Source organism: Perca flavescens, chromosome 12 (genome assembly GCF_004354835.1).
Source record: "Perca flavescens isolate YP-PL-M2 chromosome 12, PFLA_1.0, whole genome shotgun sequence".
Lineage (NCBI taxonomy): Eukaryota > Metazoa > Chordata > Actinopteri > Perciformes > Percidae > Perca > Perca flavescens.
The window spans coordinates 26,686,867-26,707,799 of NC_041342.1; the positions used below are offsets into that span (position 1 = coordinate 26,686,867).

At 40.9% G+C, this 20,933-nt stretch overlaps 1 protein-coding gene across 1 annotated transcript in view; it reads left to right on the forward strand.

The window, feature by feature from the left end:
• Window positions 1-618: 618 nt before the first annotated feature.
• pappa2 (pappalysin 2) overlaps window positions 619-20,933 on the forward strand; it is a 98,474-nt gene continuing 78,159 nt past the window's right edge. The window contains exons 1-5 of the mRNA XM_028593758.1: window positions 619-895; window positions 1,057-2,621; window positions 9,038-9,270; window positions 9,589-9,816; window positions 10,012-10,610. Coding sequence (XP_028449559.1) covers window positions 1,634-2,621; window positions 9,038-9,270; window positions 9,589-9,816; window positions 10,012-10,610 — 2,048 coding nt within the window. The 5' untranslated portion in view covers window positions 619-895; window positions 1,057-1,633. The remainder of the gene's footprint in view (window positions 896-1,056; window positions 2,622-9,037; window positions 9,271-9,588; window positions 9,817-10,011; window positions 10,611-20,933) is intronic.

The window sequence follows — 20,933 nt, forward strand, 5'->3', positions numbered from 1 at the left end:
TGAAGTAAGAAGTACAATATTTCCATCTGAAATGTAGTGGAGTAGAATGCAATGCAAATAGATAGATAAATAGATAGATAGATAGATTTTTATTGATCCCAACAATGGGAAAATACAGTGTTACAGCAGCAAAATACTCAAGTTCTTGAGTAAATGTACATTCCATCACTGCATTGTTAAAGCATATTTTTTCTTTTTTTTAACTCTTTATGATTTCTTCTTCCACCACTGGAGGTGGAAGGATGGATGGATGGATGGATGGCTACGATCAGGACAAGAATAATAAATAGGCTACATAAATAAAGTTTACGACCTCTTTCCTGTTGCCCCTGCATCAGAGAGACGTACAGAACAGGACTGGGCAGGGGGATGAGGAGGGGAGAGGATTTCCCTTGTAAAACTAAGTGTGAGGCAATGGAGGGACGCCCCCCGCCTACCGGTGATGTCAGGGCGGGCAGGTAAAAAAAAAAACGTTGGACTCCAGAGAGAGAGAGAGAGAGAGAGAGAGAGAGAGAGAGAGAGAGAGAGAGAGAGAGAGAGAGAGAGAGAGAGAGAGAGCGAGAGAGAGATGGAGTGAATGGAGGAGGATATTACTACTACTGGTGCAGAGGAGCAGCAAGTCACTCTCCGAAGCGCACACAGAAGCACAACAAAACCAACAGAAGCTGACGCGCAGACGTCGAACCATGATTTAATGGACGGATATTTTTCCTTTATCAGAAATTATAGGAAGGCTTCTGCTCAACAAGTAGGGTAGCTATTATAGGGCTGACACTTTGCACTGCACGTCAGTTTGCCTCTGGAGAGACTTTTTTTTTCTTTTTTTTATATACTCTGATTCACCTTGCAGCCATATTTTGGAACAGGACGCACTAAATGATGCCGCAGTGGTCAGGTAAAAATAAATGAGAGGCTTTGTGCAAAGTCAGTATGGAGTGAAAAGATCATCTGATTTCACCTGAATTATTCATGCAATTAAAATCTGTCCTCAGTAAAAAAAAAAAATGTTTTAAATCCGCCTGGCGACGTTTTAAAGATATTTTCTTTACCTTATAGGTTTACTGAAACGCAGACTGAAATAGTTGGACTTTTTATTTCTAAGTATCAACAAAAACTAAGTGACAGAGACTACAGACATTTTGCAGACGGTCACGAATGGAAAGAAGGCAAAGCTTCGCCTCTAAAGGTCCGCGCAAAGTGCAGGAGTGTGGAGAGCCGCATCTGCGCCAAGAAAGGATTTAGATTAATTTAGCCGAAGATCTGATTCGGTCAAACTTCTACTTTATTCAAATAAATACTAAACATATAGCCTAACCTCAAAATTCAGTAATTCCATGTGAGAAATTTTGAATGCGACTTTATTAGTTTGACCCTTTCGGAATGCACTGACAGTTTATATTTAATTACTCTCCTTAATTTGTGTACCACAATGAATTAATTTTAATTACAAAACCGGCAGCCTTAACAGACGTGTCTTTATTGCTGGTTAAATGTGCACATAAAAACCACAGTTTGGTGTGAGACCTCTTGCTGCTGACCTGGAAACCAGAGACAGACTTTTAAAAACTATAGCCTAGACCTTCCCCCCCCCACACACCTTTTATATTTAACACAACTTCCCTAACCTGAGACAATGTTGTTAGTCAGAATACTGGCTATCTTCCTCGTCATCACTAACACGTGGCTGCTCAGCCCGGTTTGCTCCGATGCACTCAGCCGGTACAAACGCGCCATGGCCCGGCGGGCAGACAATGAGCTCTCCAGGCTAGCAGGTGAACCCTGCACCGTCTCCGGCGTCTGGAGGTCCCAGCGGCAACCCCGCTCCCTCTCCCCGTCCCAACACCGCCCTCCAGCGGCTCGTCCGAGGACGCACACGAGCCGGAGAGAGCTGTACTCTGTTAAGAGCGCTCCTGCGGTTTGTGCAGGAGGGTGCAAGTTTGACACCGGGGTTCACCGGGTCGCTCCGGTGGGGGGAAATAAGCGAGGCTGGGGCAACGCAGAGGATGTGGCGGTAGGAGCGGGGAACGGAAATGTTACGTTGCCCGGACGGTTTTTTGGAAAACGCTCCACAAATGACAAGAACGAGCCAAATTATGTCAGTGAAAACACCACACAACAGCCCGGAATGTCTTTGCTTAGAGACGCCGGGCAGACCGTCTCTTCCTCGGGCCACGCGGAGTCCCCAGGCGGTTCCCGCTCCAGGTTCACCCGCAGCCTCGGTGGCACGTTTTCTTACGAGGCAGACGGCAACTCCAGTTGGGAGAAAGCTTTCCCCGACAGCTCAACAGATTCCAAGGGGCTCCAAGTCCTCTACAGGCTGCAGCGGGAAGATGGAAACCAGCAATTCTCGACCGGGACCCTGGAGGACAGTACCGAGGACTACTCCGGGGAGATGGAGGAGGCGGATACGCCCGCAAACCTGCCCGCCGGGAGCTCCTCTTCCTGGGGGAATCCCGTGCCAAGGGTGCCCCCTTCCTGGATGACCGCCCTTTACTTCAGCGGGCGTCGGGAGCAGCTGAAGGTGAATCCGGCTGCAGGGGTGGAGCTGCCGAGGGCCAAGTTCAGCCTGGAGCTGTGGGTGAAGCCTGAGGGAGGGCAGAGCAACCCTGCAGTCATAGCAGGTGGGTGAAAATGGTGAAAACTGATCATATCTGCATCATAGACACTGATGTTTAGGAAGTGGTGGAATGTAGTAACTAGGGCCTAAATACATTTACTCATGTAGCCTACTGATACAAGATGTAGGCTACTTTACTTGAGTATTTCCATTGTAGGCTATACAGCTATATAGGCTACTACTCTATCTCAGAGATAAATGTTGTAGGCTACTTTTTACTCCACTACAATTGTCTGACAGCTTTTGTTACTTTTCAGATTACATTTTTTATATGCTTCTTGTCCAGTGAAAACCAGGTATCTCCAGATATAATATATATATATATATATATATATATATATATATATATATATATATATATATATATATAAAACACTGACAGGAAACATTTTCTTGCACAATGATAGGCTACTTTTACTTGTCATTCATTAAGTACATTTTGCTGATAATACTTACATCCTTTTACTTAGTAAGGTAAGTCAGGTTTTGAATGCAGGACTTTTACTTGTAGTGGAACATTTTCACAGTGTGGTATTACAACACGGGCTCACGGCAGTTCGTGTAATGGTCACGTTATTTTAATCTATTGATTCGGGGTAAGGGATCTGAATACTTCTTCCACCACCACTGTGTATAGGGAATACTCATCTTTGGCATCTCACTAAAGTTTCACCCTGACAGCTGTGAGCACAGTCTCATGGCCACACACTGATTTAGGGATAGATGTCCCATCTCATTAATAGGGGAATACATTAATTCATTATTTTTTCTCCATCATACTGTCTGAGAGCTTACTGGTCTTAAGCTCTAGATCTGACCCTCTGCCTTTTAGTGGGTTTCAAGATATGTATATCATACTCCTTGGTTGACATGTTTGCCTATCAGTGTCAGTTAGTCTCTTTAATTGCTTTATGGCGGATCAGTCTCCAACCTTTTTCTGCTTGCCTTGGTGCTGGGCAGGTAGCGGAGTATCAGGTACAGTTTTAGAGCTTCTTTGCTGAAAAGAATGATAGCAGCAGCTGGAAACAAGGTTGATGAGAGCCGTGAGAGTGTACCCAAAACAGCAATGTTCCGGGCCAGAAAAGCAAGAATTATGGTGCTGTATGTTATTGCAAATAGCTTGTGACAGCTATACTATATCAAGTAACCCTAATAGAATTTGGGTTTGCCCTTGTAACAGTCCTGTGTGAAGTTTGTGTTAAATGGTTTCTAACAAAAAATGAAGGCTGCTTTTCATGACAAAGGTCAATCAGAGTTTAACTAGGGTTTGGTTTCTACTGCAGACATGGTGACAGTGATGACAGAAATCCCAGTGATCAGGATTACATAATGACATTATGAGTGCTGAAACAATTAGATGAGTAATCGCTTAGTTTATTGACAGAAATGTAATCACCAATTTTGTTAATCAATTAATCATTTATTTGGTAAAATTACCAAAATGTCTCTGGTTTCAGCTTTTCCAATGTGAGGATTGGGTTTGTTGATGATTGTAAATTCTTTAAAATGTTTAAAAAAATGTGTTTGGGTTTTTGAGTGTAGGGTGGACAAAAAACAACATTTTAAGATATGTTGGGTTCTGGGAAATTGTCATGGACATACTAAGGGCATTGATAATTGTCAGTCAGACAATCATTAGCCATACATCAAATGCAAGACAGGTGTGCTTGCGAGTAGAGCTAGACCAGGCCAGGCCAATATATCGGCTAATATTAGCTCATTGTAGATATATTAATATCTAATTAATATGATGTATGTGTTGGCCGATAAGAAATTGTAGTACAGAAGTGCCAAAGAAGGTTTGAGATGATTTAGAAGCAGTGTCCCCTTTACATAGTTTGTACCAGAGAGAACTGACAAGTTTATTTTTAAACAGTAGAACTGTAAAATGTCCCGCTCAGTATGTACCCTGGTCACAATACAGTAAAAACAGCAACAACAACAAAAAATCTAAGAGATCAGTATCAAGATTGTACATTTTTGTTATGTGTTTATGTTAAACAATATAACATATTGTTATTTAAAAAAAAAAAAAATATATATATATCCCTATCGCCCTTAAAAATCCAGCATTGTCCGTGGCGGACTATACGGCTGAGTGAATTGGATGCTCTGCTAAAGTGACAGCGTACGCACTGGGATATGCACTTATAAACTCCCAAAACAGTTCACTGTGGTTACATAAGTTAGTAGCTCCCCTGCACAGCTGGATGATAGCTTATTCTCTATAAAAGGAGGAAGATACCACTCTTGTGGTGCTCTGATTAAGGCTTGCTTGCTGAAATGTGTCAGCATAAGAAATATATATTATTTTTCTGGATGTTATTATTAAAAGTTCTGTAGGTAGGATTGCTAAGATCTCAGTCCCTCTCCCCTTTCTGCTAAAGCCCAAAACGGTCTCCTAAGCAACTCCCCCCACAAGGGAGAACAAATGCGTGTGCATGAGCAGTAATTGACATGCAGTTAGACACCCCCCCCGGCCCTGATTGGTGCATCTGAACAGGGAGCTGTGGATTTTTGCAAATCGCACTACAGGCTGTAAGTGGGGCAGAGGAGCCAGATTTATTTTTTAAATGACCTGCTTCATGTAGTTCTACTGGAACATAGGGTCAGTTTCAGCAAATATTACAGAAAGTTAGTTTTATACGTCCTGCCTACTGCACCTTTAATACATTAGGCTATTATTTACAACCAAACATGCATGTGCACCCAAAATATCAAATTACAACAAACAACAAAGCATGCTCTTATTGCCTCTCACCCCTCAGTTTAACCTCTTGACCGTAGCAATTTTTAGGTCCGAGTTACACTACTGCTGACAACCTTAATAATTATGATGACTATAATGGGGTAATAATACTGGCATTATGTAATTATGATGATGTTATAGGATAACCATACTGTAGTGATGATGAATATGTTTATTATGATGATGGTGAACATATTGATGGCTGGTGGTGATGATGCTAATTGTTCATTATTAAAAATAATGATAAACTTTATTTATATAGCACCTTTCATACAGGGGATGTAGCTCAATGTGCTTTACAACAGAGGAAGAAACAAGATAATTCATAAAAACAGGCAAATTAAAACAAGAGCAAATACTTTGTGATAAAACCAATTAAATGAATAGCAAAGAACAGAGGCAGCAAATAGCAAAAACGGGTATACTAAGAACAATAGAATATGTGAAAGATAGAAATAAAACAAAGGGAGGCATAAGAACAATAAAACATGTAAAAGATGAAAATAAAACAAAGGAAGAGTGACAGTTAGTTAAAGGCAATGCTGAATAAATACATTTTCAATTGTTGTTGGTTTATTACATTGGCCACAGTAATAATTGCAAGATGATTATGACTAAGTATTATTATTATAATGATAATGGTGATGTTTAACACCTGTTCTTTGTTTAATTGTATACAAAAACGCTGCATTTTAAAGTGCTTCGAATGGCCTTTAAACAAAGAGCCAGGTGATAAATACAGGTGACCCTGCATTATACTATATATATATATTTATATATTTATTGTACAATAATCTATAGTGTACCTCACTAGGGCAATAACATTGTTTTTTTGTCACAACAATATAAATTGTATTTCTATTCTGGACACAGACTTCTCAATAAATACGTGGTTACATAACCGTGAAAATTCCCAGGCTGTGTTTCATTCAGTCTTTCTCCTCACAGTTAGCTTGCCTGTGGGTTTCCATTGATTCTGAGCAGACACATTTATCCTATGAAACCTTCATTTAATCAGGCTCTTCACATAAGGATGAACACCACTGTTTTTCCAACTTCAAGAATGTAACATTTGAAAAGCTGCACATTTGACAGAACGACACATACATCAAACAAATTGAAGAGGATAAAAGCGCTATGGTGCAGCACCACAGCTATCCAGATAGTGAGGGAGACCACAAACTGTTACGTCCGCTCACATTTACTCTGATCAAAGATCCGACTCCATTACTCAACTTTTTTTCCCCTCATTGCTTCCTTATGTGAGGGCGGCATATTGTGGCATGGGCCTTTCTCTTTGTAGTGTCCTGAAGGAATTTGACAAATACAGTGAAAAGCAAACTCCTATTGTTTCTGCTAGACATGGCATTGGCATTGGTTTGACTTCTAATGGTCAGTGATGATCTTATAAACTGTTTGTTTGTTCATTGAATCCTTTATTGTAATGTATGTGTTCCAGAATCTAGTACGCTGCTCGACAAACAATGTAATAATTACGCTGATTATTAGGTGCTGCATTGTTGTGGAATGTATTGGAATTATTTTACTGCATTTTGTCCAACATTTATGGCAATACAAAAATATCAACTGAAAGTATTGGCTGATAATAATGACTAGTATTGGCTAATATATTATAATGCATGTTATATTTGTTATATTGTAAGGTTCTAGCGAATTCAACAAAGAGTGCAAAAATGTACAAGCTTAAAACAAGGCCTTGTCAAATATCTTTAGCTTTGAGTTTAATAAAAATGCTATCTATGTCAAAAGAGTAGTGTATGACATGGTCAATCACAAAAAAAGATTGCATAGCTTATTTTTCCAGATTTGGTGATGGTTATGGGATTTCAATTACATATAACAGCCTACACTTCTACATGTAGAATGTTTAAAGCTGCACTTATCAATCATTTTATATGAACAATGGTTTAAATGACTATGTGTAATAAAAAAGGGGTCCCTGACAAACAGAGAATAATCCACCAACTCTCCAGATCCTCTCAGCTCTACAGTGTTTTAGCGTCTTTCAGCTCATTGTTTTGGTTTTCTGGCCCAGAACTATGCTGTTATTAACCTTGTTTTCAGCTGCAGCAGTCATTCTTTTCACCAAAGAAGCTCTGATACTGTACTGATACTCAGCTACCTGGCCAGCACCAAACAGCAGACAACAAAGTTAGTGACTAGCTAGCGAACATAATGAAGCATTTAGCAGCTAAAGAGCATATTGCCCTCAGGAGTTGGTGGAAACTGAAACAGAGTTAAAAGGAGAGTAAATATTGAACTTGTTGCCAAAAACATGATGCAGAATGAATGCTAATGTTGCTGCATGTCTGCTGACTGTGTAAATAGACAACTTTAGAAGGGGATGTTATGTCAATGTTGTGTTTTCGGTAGTGGTGGCAAAATGGAGCTTCATGAACCATTTACTTTATTTTCTGAGCCCACTAGATAGCACTCTCTGTTCAACAAAGGGTTGACAGCACACTGAATTGCTATTCCTTTGAGTCTTTTTCTGTAAGAATCTAAGAACGCCGTCTTGTGGGCTTAGAAAATGAAAGAAAATAGTTCACAAAGCTTTTAAACATTATTACACTGAATTCAATATTATAATCATGGTAAAAAAGCCAGACCCCAGTGGAGATGAATGGTAGCCTTGAACTAATATTTGTGGTAATGCAAATGTCTCACAACATAAAGACCACATTTCCCATAAAAACCTTGTAATTTTCTTTTGCAACCACAATGTTGTCACTTTTTTGGCAGTACCATTTCACCATAACCATCTACTGAAAATTTTAGCTCAATTTTGTTTGACTGAGACAACGTCCTCCTCCGGTTGTGTGCCATTAAATAATGTACCTAGAGCATACTGTACACTGTTAAGCAATTCAGCAGATTTCCAAGAAAATTAGATTGTGAGACAGATTTGACAATGCAATGTAAGTAGATGTTGCCTTTTTGCCTCCAAATGATGACTTATGTATTCATGATTAGGTGCAATATGTATCTTAAACATTGCATGTGTTACTGTGGATACACATAGATTGATTCTAGTGAATTTGTGTAATTACATTTGGTAATACAGTATAATCTAATTCACTTGGCAAAGCTACTTTATAGCCACCTAACTGCGGCTTTCTTTAACTGAATTAAATGCTTAACCATGAAACTGGCCCATCTCCTTAGGGATATTTTGCTACAGTTGCCCCTCTTTACACACTTACACATACACACATATGCATGTAAACATATACACATGCACATACACTGTTGAGGAGGGTGAAGGGGTTCCCTGACCCCTTACCGTCCCACTGTTACACATCTGGGGAGCACATGTGGATCTGTGTGTGTGTGTGTTGCAACAGCAGATGGAAACATCAGGGCCTTTCCTTGGCTGAGTGAAATACCTCCGTCCTCCTTCCCCTCTCTGTTTTCTCCCACTCTCTATGGCTCTGTCTATTCTATATTCTATTTGTGTGTCTCATCCTCTCAGAGGTGTACCTCTCTTTCTCCATTGTCCTGTGTCCCAAGGACTGCAATCTTGCTGGTTTGTTTGTGTGTTTATTTATTAATTTTCCTGAGGGTGATGACCATTTGTAAATTTGTTTTTTGCACCGATATTCTTTCAAAATAATAAAATTTTACTTTTCCCCATTCCTCCTTTGCTATAGGTGTATTTGACAACTGTTCCCATTCATTGAGTGAGAAGGGCTGGTCGTTAGGCATCCGCACTGTGAAACCTGCTGGCGCCAAAGATGCACGGTTCTACTTCACCCTTCGCACAGATCGAGCCGTAAAATCTACCACTGTCTACAGCCACCAGCGGTACCAAGCCAATGCCTGGACTCACCTGATGGCCACTTACAACGGCCACAACATGACCCTGTATGTCGATGGAGCTAAGGTGTGTGGTTTGGTTAGTTTGGTCATTTAAGAATGAATGAATGGCAAGAATGGAGATGGAGTTGAGAACCAAAGCTTGAACGCTCAAACCTCAGTCAATTCTACTATGGAAACCAGAACACTTCCGATACCAAAATCTTGTCCCATTGCCTACAGATTTTACATTCAAATGCACATATCTGTTTATAGAGATTATGGACAAAGGTAGTAGGACAGAGTGAGTCTTTGCATTACACCATCAATGATTTATTATGATACATTTGTTTGTGGTCCTTCTCTCTTCTTGGCTGTGGTTTCTCCTCTGCTTTTTTTCTCTCAGGTGGGAGAGAGCAGTCTTCAGTCGGGGAATCTCTACAGTCCCTTCATGAAGACGTGCAGAACCCTCTTCCTCGGCAGTAACCAATCAGATCAGGGACACAGCTTCAGGGGCCATATTGGGGGTTTGGTCTTGTGGGGCTATGCCCGCTCTCATGAGGACCTGCTGAAGCGGCCATTTCAAATCGACAAAAGCGAGCCCCTTTTGGCGATGTGGGCTGACTTCACTAATGTAACCGACTATATTTAATTTCTACACTTTAAGTTGTTCAGTCTTTGCAGACATTTGTTTATTTAACCGTCATCATATAAGGGAAATTATAAAGCATTACTTATCAGTGTTACTCATTTCATCGTTTTATATTGAAATTGGTTTGGATGTAGTATTAAAATGAATTGAAATATACATTTTGCTTCAAACTTTGAGGTGGAACAGCTTTGGACTCCATACAAAGTTGGCCTCCATCCAACCATCATCACCACTCCTGTCCCCGAACAAGAACTGGTCTCTTCATTCTTGCCACCACCATGTGGCTTGACACCCTGCGACAACACCGACATCATCTTGGGCTACAACAACAACTGGCAGCTCCGTGCCACCAAGCGAGTTCGCTACCGGATTGTCAACCTCTCTGATGACGATGGCGGAAACCCCACCGTGTCGCAAGCCCAGATCCAGCTCCAGCACCGTGCCCTAACTGAGGCCTTTAGCCCTTACAACATCACCCTAGATCTTAGCGTGTACTCTGTCAGAAACTCAAGCTTCCAACAGCGGTTTATCCTCAGCAACTGTCGAATTGGGAAGATTGGAAACCGCCAATGTGACCCTGAGTGCGACCACCCAAGGACAGGCCACGATGGAGGGGACTGCCTTAGATTGGGGCCCTGCTACAATTGGAAGAGACAGGATGGAGTTTGTAACATGGAGTGCAACAGTATACACTATGATTACGATGATGGAGACTGCTGTGACCCGGAGGTCACCGATGTCCTCAAGACCTGCTTCGATCCTGAGTCTCCTGACAGGTGAGGTTATAGACAGAAGTTCTGCTGTTCTGAGTTTCTCTGTTTAGCAGGAATATTAGTTTTATTCTCTAATTATTTCCACGTGCTCTAACATGTACTTTCTGTTAAGGTACTTTGAATGAAACTTAACTCTTCCTACAGATTTTTCACATTCAAAGACGATTAGTAGTGAAATGAAGCTTCACAAAGCTTCGTAAACAATTTTCTTTATTTTTAAAGCCCACTAGATGGCGGTATTGGTTTATAGAAAAAGGCTCAAGGAATGGCAATTCAGTGTGCTTTCAACGTTTTCTTAAATAGAGAGCGCCATCTAGTGGGCTCAGAAAATTAGGAAAAAATAAAATCCTCAAGTAGAAGACATCCGTGTTGCACCGGCGATTTTTTGCTATTTCTTCATGAAGCTTCATTTGCCCATCATTACCGAGAAAACGAAGGGATTATATCTATTGAAGCACTGGAAGACTTTTAATGTGACACATTTGTGCAGGACGTGTTGAGATTCAGTAACAATGCTCAGCTTAGCTGCGCATTGCAAAATGGATGTTACTGAATTTAGTTAAATTGTGAATTAAAGCTTTAGTGCGTAACTTTTTCATATGAATGAACGTCAGTTACATTCAAGCCATTGCCAAATGAGTTGCAACAAAGCTAATCAAGACTATCAGCTCCACAAAACTCTCTCTGGATTTCTCAGTATGGCTATGTTCAGAAGATTGTGTCGTCCGGTGACTTTCGCACGCAGAAACTCGAGTGAAGATAATTACCTCGTCTGAAGAGTCCATCATGTTTTTTTAATCCTCCGTTTCCTCCGTGGCTACCATGGTGGGTACAAGCAACCGCGTGGGGACGCATGCGCGATCACGTAGGATTGTATCATGTGGACGCGCCGACATTGTTGTTTGAGAATTCCTTATGGGGGTGGCAGAAGCTACGCACTACAGCTTTAAAACAATATTTACGTTAAAGAAGAGCAGAGGGTGTGACGTTATGATTTTTTTGTACTCATAGAATAATGCTGTGGAGTTTCCATTTTACTGAAATGAACAAGATACATTTTGCATTGCATTTATAGGAGGGCAAGGGAAATTAGGAATAAAGGCCTAGTTCTCTTTGCCCTTGAGGTAAATAAGGGACTGAGCCTCTATATATATAAATATATAAAATAGCAATTATCATCTTTGTCCATGAATGGAAAAGACAAAAAGGGCCTCAAGGTCTTATTATGCCGAATATCCACTGCATGGGACATTGCTTTTGGTAGCAGGCACTTTTCTCGATTTCGCTTTTAGTACCCCCGTCAGTGTAAAAATTGCGGTTGCTATTGATCGTAGTTTGGCTATTTAAAAATTGTGGTTTTTGCAGGATGTCCCACGTCGCCCAAGTGGCGATTCTCTCTGACTAATCAGTGCTGTGCAGTGTCTTAGCTCCACCTTCTAGTATTGGCTCGGATCATTTAAAACCTCGACCCAGGTGATCCAAAAAAAAGTACCATGTACAAGGTAATATCCACAACTTTTGCTAATGAAAAAAAGAACGGTTCCAAGTGAGTTAAGTCGAGTCGTGCTCCACCATGCAGTGGAAATGCGGCATTACAGTATTTAGAGCATTTTAAGTATATCTTTTTCAGGAGGAGGTTGTTGCCGGTCACAAACACTTAATTGAATATACAGTATAGTGAGCATTTCATCGATATATATCAATTTATATTAAGACAGGAGGAAAATTTAAAAGGCTACATTGTTAGAGAGACACAGTGGAGAAAGCACCAGGGGGATAAATATTTAAACCAGTGAGGACAACATGTTTTTCCAGAGACCCCCCCCCCATCCCTGAGGTGAATATCTGCCTTAGCACACTGAATTGTGCTTCAGCAGGGATGTGCAATGAACAGCTCAACATGCTTCATGTACAAATTAGTACTCTCACTTTACCCAGTGGTTTTAGAGAGAGAGCTCTGTGAAGTGGAGATGGTGGGTGAATAGGCCAAAGTACACACTTATTTTTACTAAACAATTCAAGCGGCAGCCCGCTGACTTCCATTTGGTCTGACAGACAGGCTCATGCAGAGTTCCAAATAGCTTGCATGAAGTCTCGCCATGAAGTCGTCGGCCCAGGTTCTTAAAGACCCCATCCTTAATCCAAATTGTAACCACAATCTTTACACTGGGCCACTGGGCAACAGCACATGAGAAATGGAGCTATTTTTTTAAAACGATTTAGCAATTGATGTCTGTGTGACAGCTTAACACAAGGATGTATTAATGCTGTTTAAACCAGTAGAATAGTTATTTTTTCCATTTATACTTTAGTCAAATGACCCTCTCTTTACCAATTTACAGGATTTGTTATTACAATTCCTTGTGCCATAATCCAAATCCCAACCTCGCAACTAAAGCAAAGATACAAAGTTAAAGGTTTTCTGTCTTCATATCTCTTAAATATTCAATTGGTGTAGATAATAATTTACTGTATCTGTATGATTTCAGACTTATTTATAAAAGCCATTTTGTATACGTATCATTATAAAACACATTTTAGTGAAATAATGTATAACATTAAGTTGACTTGGTGACTACCGCACTATTCCAAAATTGGTATAAATAATTCCAGTTTTTCATAATTTAGGTAGCAAATCAGCTTTGGCATTTAATTCAAGACTAACTCCTTCTTTTTTAGTTTCAAATCATGTTAATTATTAGCAAACAAAAGAAAGTAAAGGGCAACACAGTGCCAACAAGCACAAAAATGGTACGAGAAGCAGAAAACTTACATAGATGAGACAGTTTTTCTAAAAGTTTTTTTATTCACATCATCACATTATTTTGGAAATGATTGACCATGATGGCTTATAGTTGCTGGACTATGAATGAAAGACAAAACTTAAGCTCATGCATTACTATTGGCAGGTGGCTAAACACATTTTATTTAAGAGGTTGATAATGCCTACTATCAAATGAATAAATCATCAGATCACATAACAACAGAAGCTTATTGGTATTTCCGTTCTAACCAATCAGGAACTGGTACCAATTACCATGTCCAAGTCACAGTTTCAAATATAAACTATATATAACTGACTGTTAGGTTATGTGATACAAACAAGTGGAAATACAATTTGCTGTCTTGTTTGTGGCATTGGGGAGTAATGATGCTACTGATTTAACTACATTTCAAGAAGCGTTTGGGTAGTCTAGCTGTTGTCAAAATGATGTTTCAGTCCCATCAGCAACCTTTTTTCCATTAAATAGTATGGTTGTACAAAATAAATGCTATATAAATTGCTGTAGGAATGACTCTTTTAGTATTGCCCTGGTGCCCTTGACAAAAAGCCAATGGGATTTTCCATTTGGTTTTGGATCACAGAAAATAAGCTTTGTGGCGAACACAATTATAATACTTACTACTATGCATTTTGTTCAGCAAGATAATCTTCACAAATGAATTTTTGAAGCGGAAATACAATCGGCAGGAGTAAAAACCCAACGTTAGGCTGTTAACGAACTACACTACGGTCGCATGACTTTAACATCACCACCACTAGTTTGCAACTGATTTTAGATGTTTGGCGTGATGATTTTTGACAAACTGCAGTCTGTAGTCTCATTTCACCACTTGTTAGCAACCACGTTTTGTAAAGACACGTAAACATTCACAAGTGGGGTATTTACTGACATATTTAAGTCGTAGAACATAACGTGAAAATCTCTTAAGCTTGTGTTAACCACAGAACTTATTTCAGGCATCCAACGATAAAGCATTAAAAAAACTCATTGACTTTGAGACAAGGGAACTGGAAGTGCAAAAATGCTAACTAATTTCCGGGTTTTAGAAATCTTTCCTGCAGCACTCTATCGCTTTGTTTATTTTCTCCTGGAGAAAAAGACGAAAGAAAGGGGCAGGGCCCCAGTCCCTTCCTTTCTAGGATCCTTTAGAAGAAGAAGAAGAAGAAGAAAAAGAAGACTACTTTTTGCTGACGTAGTACTAGCATGCTTTTGACCAAAAGATCAACAGCTTAAATACTTGAACTAACCTGGAGCCCTTATGCATCCCTGTGTTTTGGCCCTATTTGTAACAAGAGCTTTTCTTCCAAATATGGTATGCTCATGAATATTTAGATGAGCTGCACGCTGATTGGTTGAGCGAATCGCCATACACACACATTAGAGACGCGCGCTGATTGGTTGAGCGAATCCCCAATACACACACATTAGAGACGCGACAGAATCTCATATTCCAGACACTGCAATGTTTCGTTACCAAATTCACTTCTGAGACTTTTTTATGAAAGAAATCAACTATATAAAGCTTAAATATGCTTTACGAAAATTGATGGCTAATTGCAAATTTGGTAAGACGTGTCGGACTTTAGGAGCTCCACACAGTCTGACGAGAAAGCGGCAGCCTGCTGGGCTCCATACCCAGGGCAAAGTCACCCTTTGTGGATACTGTACTACCGGGGCTCCGCGGCCGGCTGCCGGCATAACTATAATATATTTACGGTTTGAATTTCGTCACACCACTTATATAACATCTACCCCAATGTCTTATAAAGCTAACCGTTGTGTCAGATTTGATTTTAAGGCATTTTTATGAACGCGAGGTGTCTTGTTAGGACGAGCAGCTAGCTAGCTATATGTCCCTTTCAATACAATGAGAAACGATTGCAGCTAGCAACGATTCCAGCTCACCGCGGGCTCTATCAATGAGACTCGCGGACAACAAGCGTTTATTTCCCCAATCGTTTGTTTAAATAACTCAACACATTATGAAAACACACATTATAAGATTAACTGGAACCTGTGGTAACAGATTGCTGGCGTAACAAGCTCGCTGACCGCGCTCTCACTCACACACACCGGGCATTTAGCTAGCAGGAAGAGGGGAGCTGCAGGCCCTGGAGCTCTGTCCAGGCAACAGCGTTTGGTAGTCTATTATCCCTCAAAACAGTGACTTTGCATGGGTATGGAGTGCCGTGGGCTGCCAGCCTGACGGAGTTCAATCGAGCTCCCAGCAGGCTGGGATCTGTGAAAGAAGGCAGGCCAGGCGGCGAGGCAGCTACACAGGCAGCACCGGCCGCTGAACTCCGACACACAGTCGGACAAAAATTGAAACTAGAGCCAAATGAGGACGAGCCGCCGAGTTGACGTCAACTAGGCGGCTTGTTGAGATTTGCCCGTTTTCAGAGGCAGTTTCAAATTGTGAGATTTGCAGAGGAAAGAGGTGTCAATGGGATTTAGAGGTTCTATGTATATCCTAGTTACCCACTAAACTGTCATTATTCAACTATGACAAGGTAAAATCGGTTTTGCATTCTATCACCCCTTTAAATGTCCAACAGAAGAAGACAAGTTGAACTGGACAGCTCCAAATGGCTAGCAGTAGAAGACTGTGGTTGTACTGTGCATCTTCCAAGTGTGAGCAGCTGTGTGAATGCTAAACAGGCTGTTGCTGGAAAAGAACCTGGTGCTTGGTTGACTCTCCCTGGAAGACACAGGTTAAAGTTAGGTAAAAGAAACAAAAAAAACTAAGTTGGCTTGCATGTGTGTGTTCTTATTGCTTGGCCATATGCAGGATGTTTGAAGTGTGTCATAAGTAAATGTTGATTTATGTTGTCCTTGGTGGAATAGACACCGCGAGACAGACAGAACATTTTTTGCTTTGGTAGTTATTATGGTCAGATGTTCCTTCTGCTCTGTCAGGGCTCTCTACCCTGCAAAGAGGAGATGGACGCTAATGAAAAAGGCTGGACAGCAGACTGCACTCTGTTGTTTGGCACAAAGGGGTCTGGTTCATTGGCCTCAATTAATCAAAATGCTCAGTGATTTATTCTAGATTTAATTTGATGGTTATTGCAAAGAATATTCCAAAGAACAAATGAAAATATATCCACCACACTTACTTTTGGATAATAACTAGAATCCGTTTTAGTTTGATATATGAGAGGTCAATGTAATGTGTTGATGTGAGCATGCTTTTATAAATCATGGCTCTGGATTTGATCTGGTTTTGTGCAGAATGTTTTTGCATGACAGACTTCCATAAATAAGGCCTCTGCTTTTCAGATTTTGAACGCAAAACTCAAAAGTCACAGGATGTGTGTACTTCTACGCAGTGATGTAACTCCTGCAGTGAATGTTGCCAGAGTTCCTGTCTATAAGCTCCTTACCTCCCACTAAAAACAACATGAACAGCCAATACACAGGAGACCAGAGTGTAGTAAAATTGGGCTCAGTAGTGTAGGTCTTCTGGAAAGGTCCTGACCCCAGCTTGTTGCAAATGTGCTTTGACATGCCTGCATGCATGTTTGTGTGTGTGTGTGTGTGTGTGTGTGTGTGTGTGTGTGTTTGTGTCCCTGGATCCCAACTCAAAACTGTCTCAGGCTGAGAGACAATTAATGTGAGGATGACATTTTGCTGGCATTTGTTGAGCACTTAACCATTTTTTGGGATCTGGGTTTTTGATATCCCCACTTCTTCTTTTCTCTGAGCTCTTGGCCAGGTATTCAGATTATGGGACCCTATATGTGTGCAGCTGCTGCTGGCCGGTACAGGGCCAGAGGTTTTTAGGGCCAAATACCGTCACGACACAATTTTGTTGTTGAGAGCCAGTTCTAGAGCGATGGCCAGGTACACTGCAGATTCTGGAATTACAATAAAGAAAAGGGAACAGGAACGGGAAAGATGGACAGAGAGAGAGAGAGAGAGAGAGAGAGAGAGAGAGAGATAGGCAATGGTGGAGAGGGAGTTATGCGGTGGTGGGGGACATCACGTTCATTTATGCTAATAATCCAGGATTTGCTAACAGTTTTTGGTTAGTAAATCCTGAACAGTACACTTCTGTGCAAAGAGCTCCAGGCAACTCCCTTGAAAGGACAATTCCGTTCCAACGTTGTTTAATGCTTTACGTGCACGTGAATCTCAAGTTTTATTGCGGTCATGTTTTATTCACTAATAAAAACGTAACTGCAATGTTTCCCAGAACAGTAACTCTGCATCTGAATGAGATTGTTGATTCTCAACATAGGCCTACTTACAATTGAGCCATGGATGTTGCCTGCCTCATGCTTTCTATGCTAGTGAGCGTTTGCCACATGCAAGGTCATGCAAGTCAATATATTGTAACCGACCATTTGCTAAGCCCCACCTCCCTTAATTACTGTTGCTAAACATGGCAAGCTTTCCGTTATTGCATCACACTTATGCAGTTTAGAAGCATAATGGTGGCATATTTACCATTAAATTCTGGAACAATGGGTTCTTGATTTTTGAGAAAAGGTAGTCAAAATCAGCTTCTCATTTCTAGCGTGCAACCACCGGTTTTGCCGGGTGAACTGTCGCTGGCAGATTTTATCAGCTGTATCTTGCTTATTAAGCTAACAATAGTTGCATAGTTGGTTAAAAAAGCTCCAGCTGACTTAATCATCTTTCCAGCCTGAAGGGAACTCCATTGAAGGGTCTTAAATGTGCATTTGATGGCTATATGGGTTGCTAGGGTTCACTTGGGGTAAGGACTCATTCCCTACCTGAAGAAGGCACTCCATCGGTTTCCTGCTGAGAACCATGGCCTCCGATTTAGAGGTGCTGATCCTCATCCCAACCGCTTCACACTCGGCTGCGAACCGATCCAGTGAGTGCTGAAGGTCACAGGCTGATGATGCCATCAGGACCACATCATCTGCAAAGAGCAGCGATGAGATCCCCAGCCCACCGAACTGCAACCCCTCTCCACCCCGACTACGCCTCGATATCCTGTCCATAAATACTACAAACAGGATTGGTGACAAAGCGCAGCCCTGGCGGAGGCCAACCCTCACCTGAAACGAGTCCGACTTACTGCCGAGAACCCGGACACAGCTCTCGCTTTGGTTGTACAGAGATTGGATGGCCCTGAGAAGGGACCCCCTCACCCCATACTCCCACAGTATCTCCCAGGGGACCCGGTCATACGCCTTCTCCAGATCCACAAAACACATGTAGACTGGTTGGGCATACTCCCAGGCTCCCTCCAGGATCCTTGCGAGAGTAAAGATCTGGTCCGTAGTTCCATGACCAGGACGGAATCCGCATTGTTCCTCCTCAACCTGAGGTTCGACTATCGACCGAACCCTCCTTTCCAGCACCTTGGAGTAGACTTTACCAGGGAGGCTGAGAAGTGTGATACCCCTGTAATTGGCACACACCCTCTGGTCCCCCATTTTGAAAAGGGGAACCACCACCCCGGTCTGCCACTCCTTAGGCACAGTCCCAGACTTCCACGCAATGTTAAAGAGGCGTGTCAACCAAGACAACCCCTCCACACCCAGAGCCTTAACCCTTCTGGGTCGCCGATCACGCCGGCGTGATCAAGTCACATGACCAGTTTAAGACGTTGAAGCATAAAAACAAAGTCACGTTGAGCACTGCCGTCCACTTCTGTTGAAAGTGCAGGCTTGAAACTCCATTCTAGTTTTTGTTTTATGTTGATAGACCAAGTAAAAATGGAGATATGATCATTTAAACTTTATATAAAAAAATATTGAAAATATTGACGCATTCTTAAAAGAACGCAAGATGAGATGCGGCAGGCGTTGCATTTATTCTAATAACTTCGTCGGTTTTTGTCATAAACGAAAACGGAGAAAAATGTCTGAATCTGCTGACTCTGCTCTTCAGGCTGCACATTTTAGGGAGGGGAGGGGAGGGGAGGAGGAGCTAACGGCAAAGAAGCGAAATTGAAAGGCGGGAGATTGACGGAGTAGACAAATAGAGACATATTAGAGAGCGAAAGAGATATTATTGCTAGTTTTTGGAAGAGTTTGAGTAGATTTTGAAAGTAGTTTAGGAGTAGTGTAGATAGTTTAGGAGTTGATTTAGAGTTTTTTGCGGAAGGAAAATGAAGCAAATGTTTTCGTTTGAACAAGCCCTTGACTTGTTCTATCGAATGGATGACCAGGACGCCGTTTACATTTCATCGTCGGAATCGGAAAGTGGCGACGATGAGATTGACGACTTGGCTTTTGTGGTTCACAACAAGAGGTGAGACAAACTTTTTGTGAACATTTATTGCTTTCTTTTAGCTTTTTTTGTGTGTGTGTGTGTGTGTGTGTGTGTGTGTGTGTGTGTGTGTGTGTGTGTGTGTGTGTGTGTCTCTGTGTATATTAGGGCTGTCCTCGACTAAAGAAATTCTTAGTCGACTAACACTTATACGATTTTGTCGACTAATCGATTAGTTAATTTAATTGAGAGAGCTGTGCACTTTGAGAGGTGGTTAAGACTAGAAAAGCACAATATAAATGTAGTTAATTAATCTGTAAAACTGAGTTTCTCCACAATTAATCCTGCAAAAGCACCACTTTAAATCTTGTGTTTACCATAAATGTCCTCAGAAGTTTCTTGGAAATAAGTAATTAAGCATGAATAAGCATAAAAAATGACTAATCGACTAAAGAAATCTTAGTCGACTAAGACCAAAACGACCGATTAGTAGATATATGTGTCTGTGTCTCTATATATATATATGTGTCTCTGTGTGTATATATATGTGTTTCTGTGTGTATATATGTGTCTGTGTCTCTGTGCGTGTGTGTGTGTGTGTGTGTGTGTGTGTGTGTGTATATATATATATATGTGTGCATGTATATATATATATATATATATATATATATATATATATATATATATTGTTATGGAAGTTTCCTTTGCAGCAGGGTGGGAAATTTCAGAGTTTAGTAAATTGAAACAAATAAGACAGACTGAGACTAAAACCAAGTTGGGTTTTTGTATTTTATTAAAAAAGATATATTTGCAAATAGGATCAACATGATTTCACAAAAGGCCGCAGCCCAGCGTGGAGTCAGTTTCTCAAATGAGTGAACAGAAACACGAGGCTTTTATGCATCTTCAGAGTGACAGCACATACGCACTTGGCTTAGTATGACGCTACAATTTTGACAGGCAATCTGATACACATGAAGACAATCAGAGAAATGCAAGAGACATCTTGGAGTCATCTCACCTTCTCCTCCCTGTATGACTTTCACCCCCCTGTTACATCTTAACTGGCATGAGAAAACTAGAGATAGTTTTAGGGTGACCTTGTACCTTTATCGGTTCAGGCTAACAGTGCTCACATAATGTTCCAGACTGCATGTCTCACAAAGTTAGAATCAAAATCTGCATGTGGGAATGAGATAGACTCTTTCAGCATTTGTGAGAGCAGTAAAGTCAAAATAAAACATAAAAATATAAGGAATTGTGCTTAAATGTAATTTTGCCATTACATACATACATATATATATATATATATATATATATATATATGCATATGTGTGTGTGTGTGTCTGTG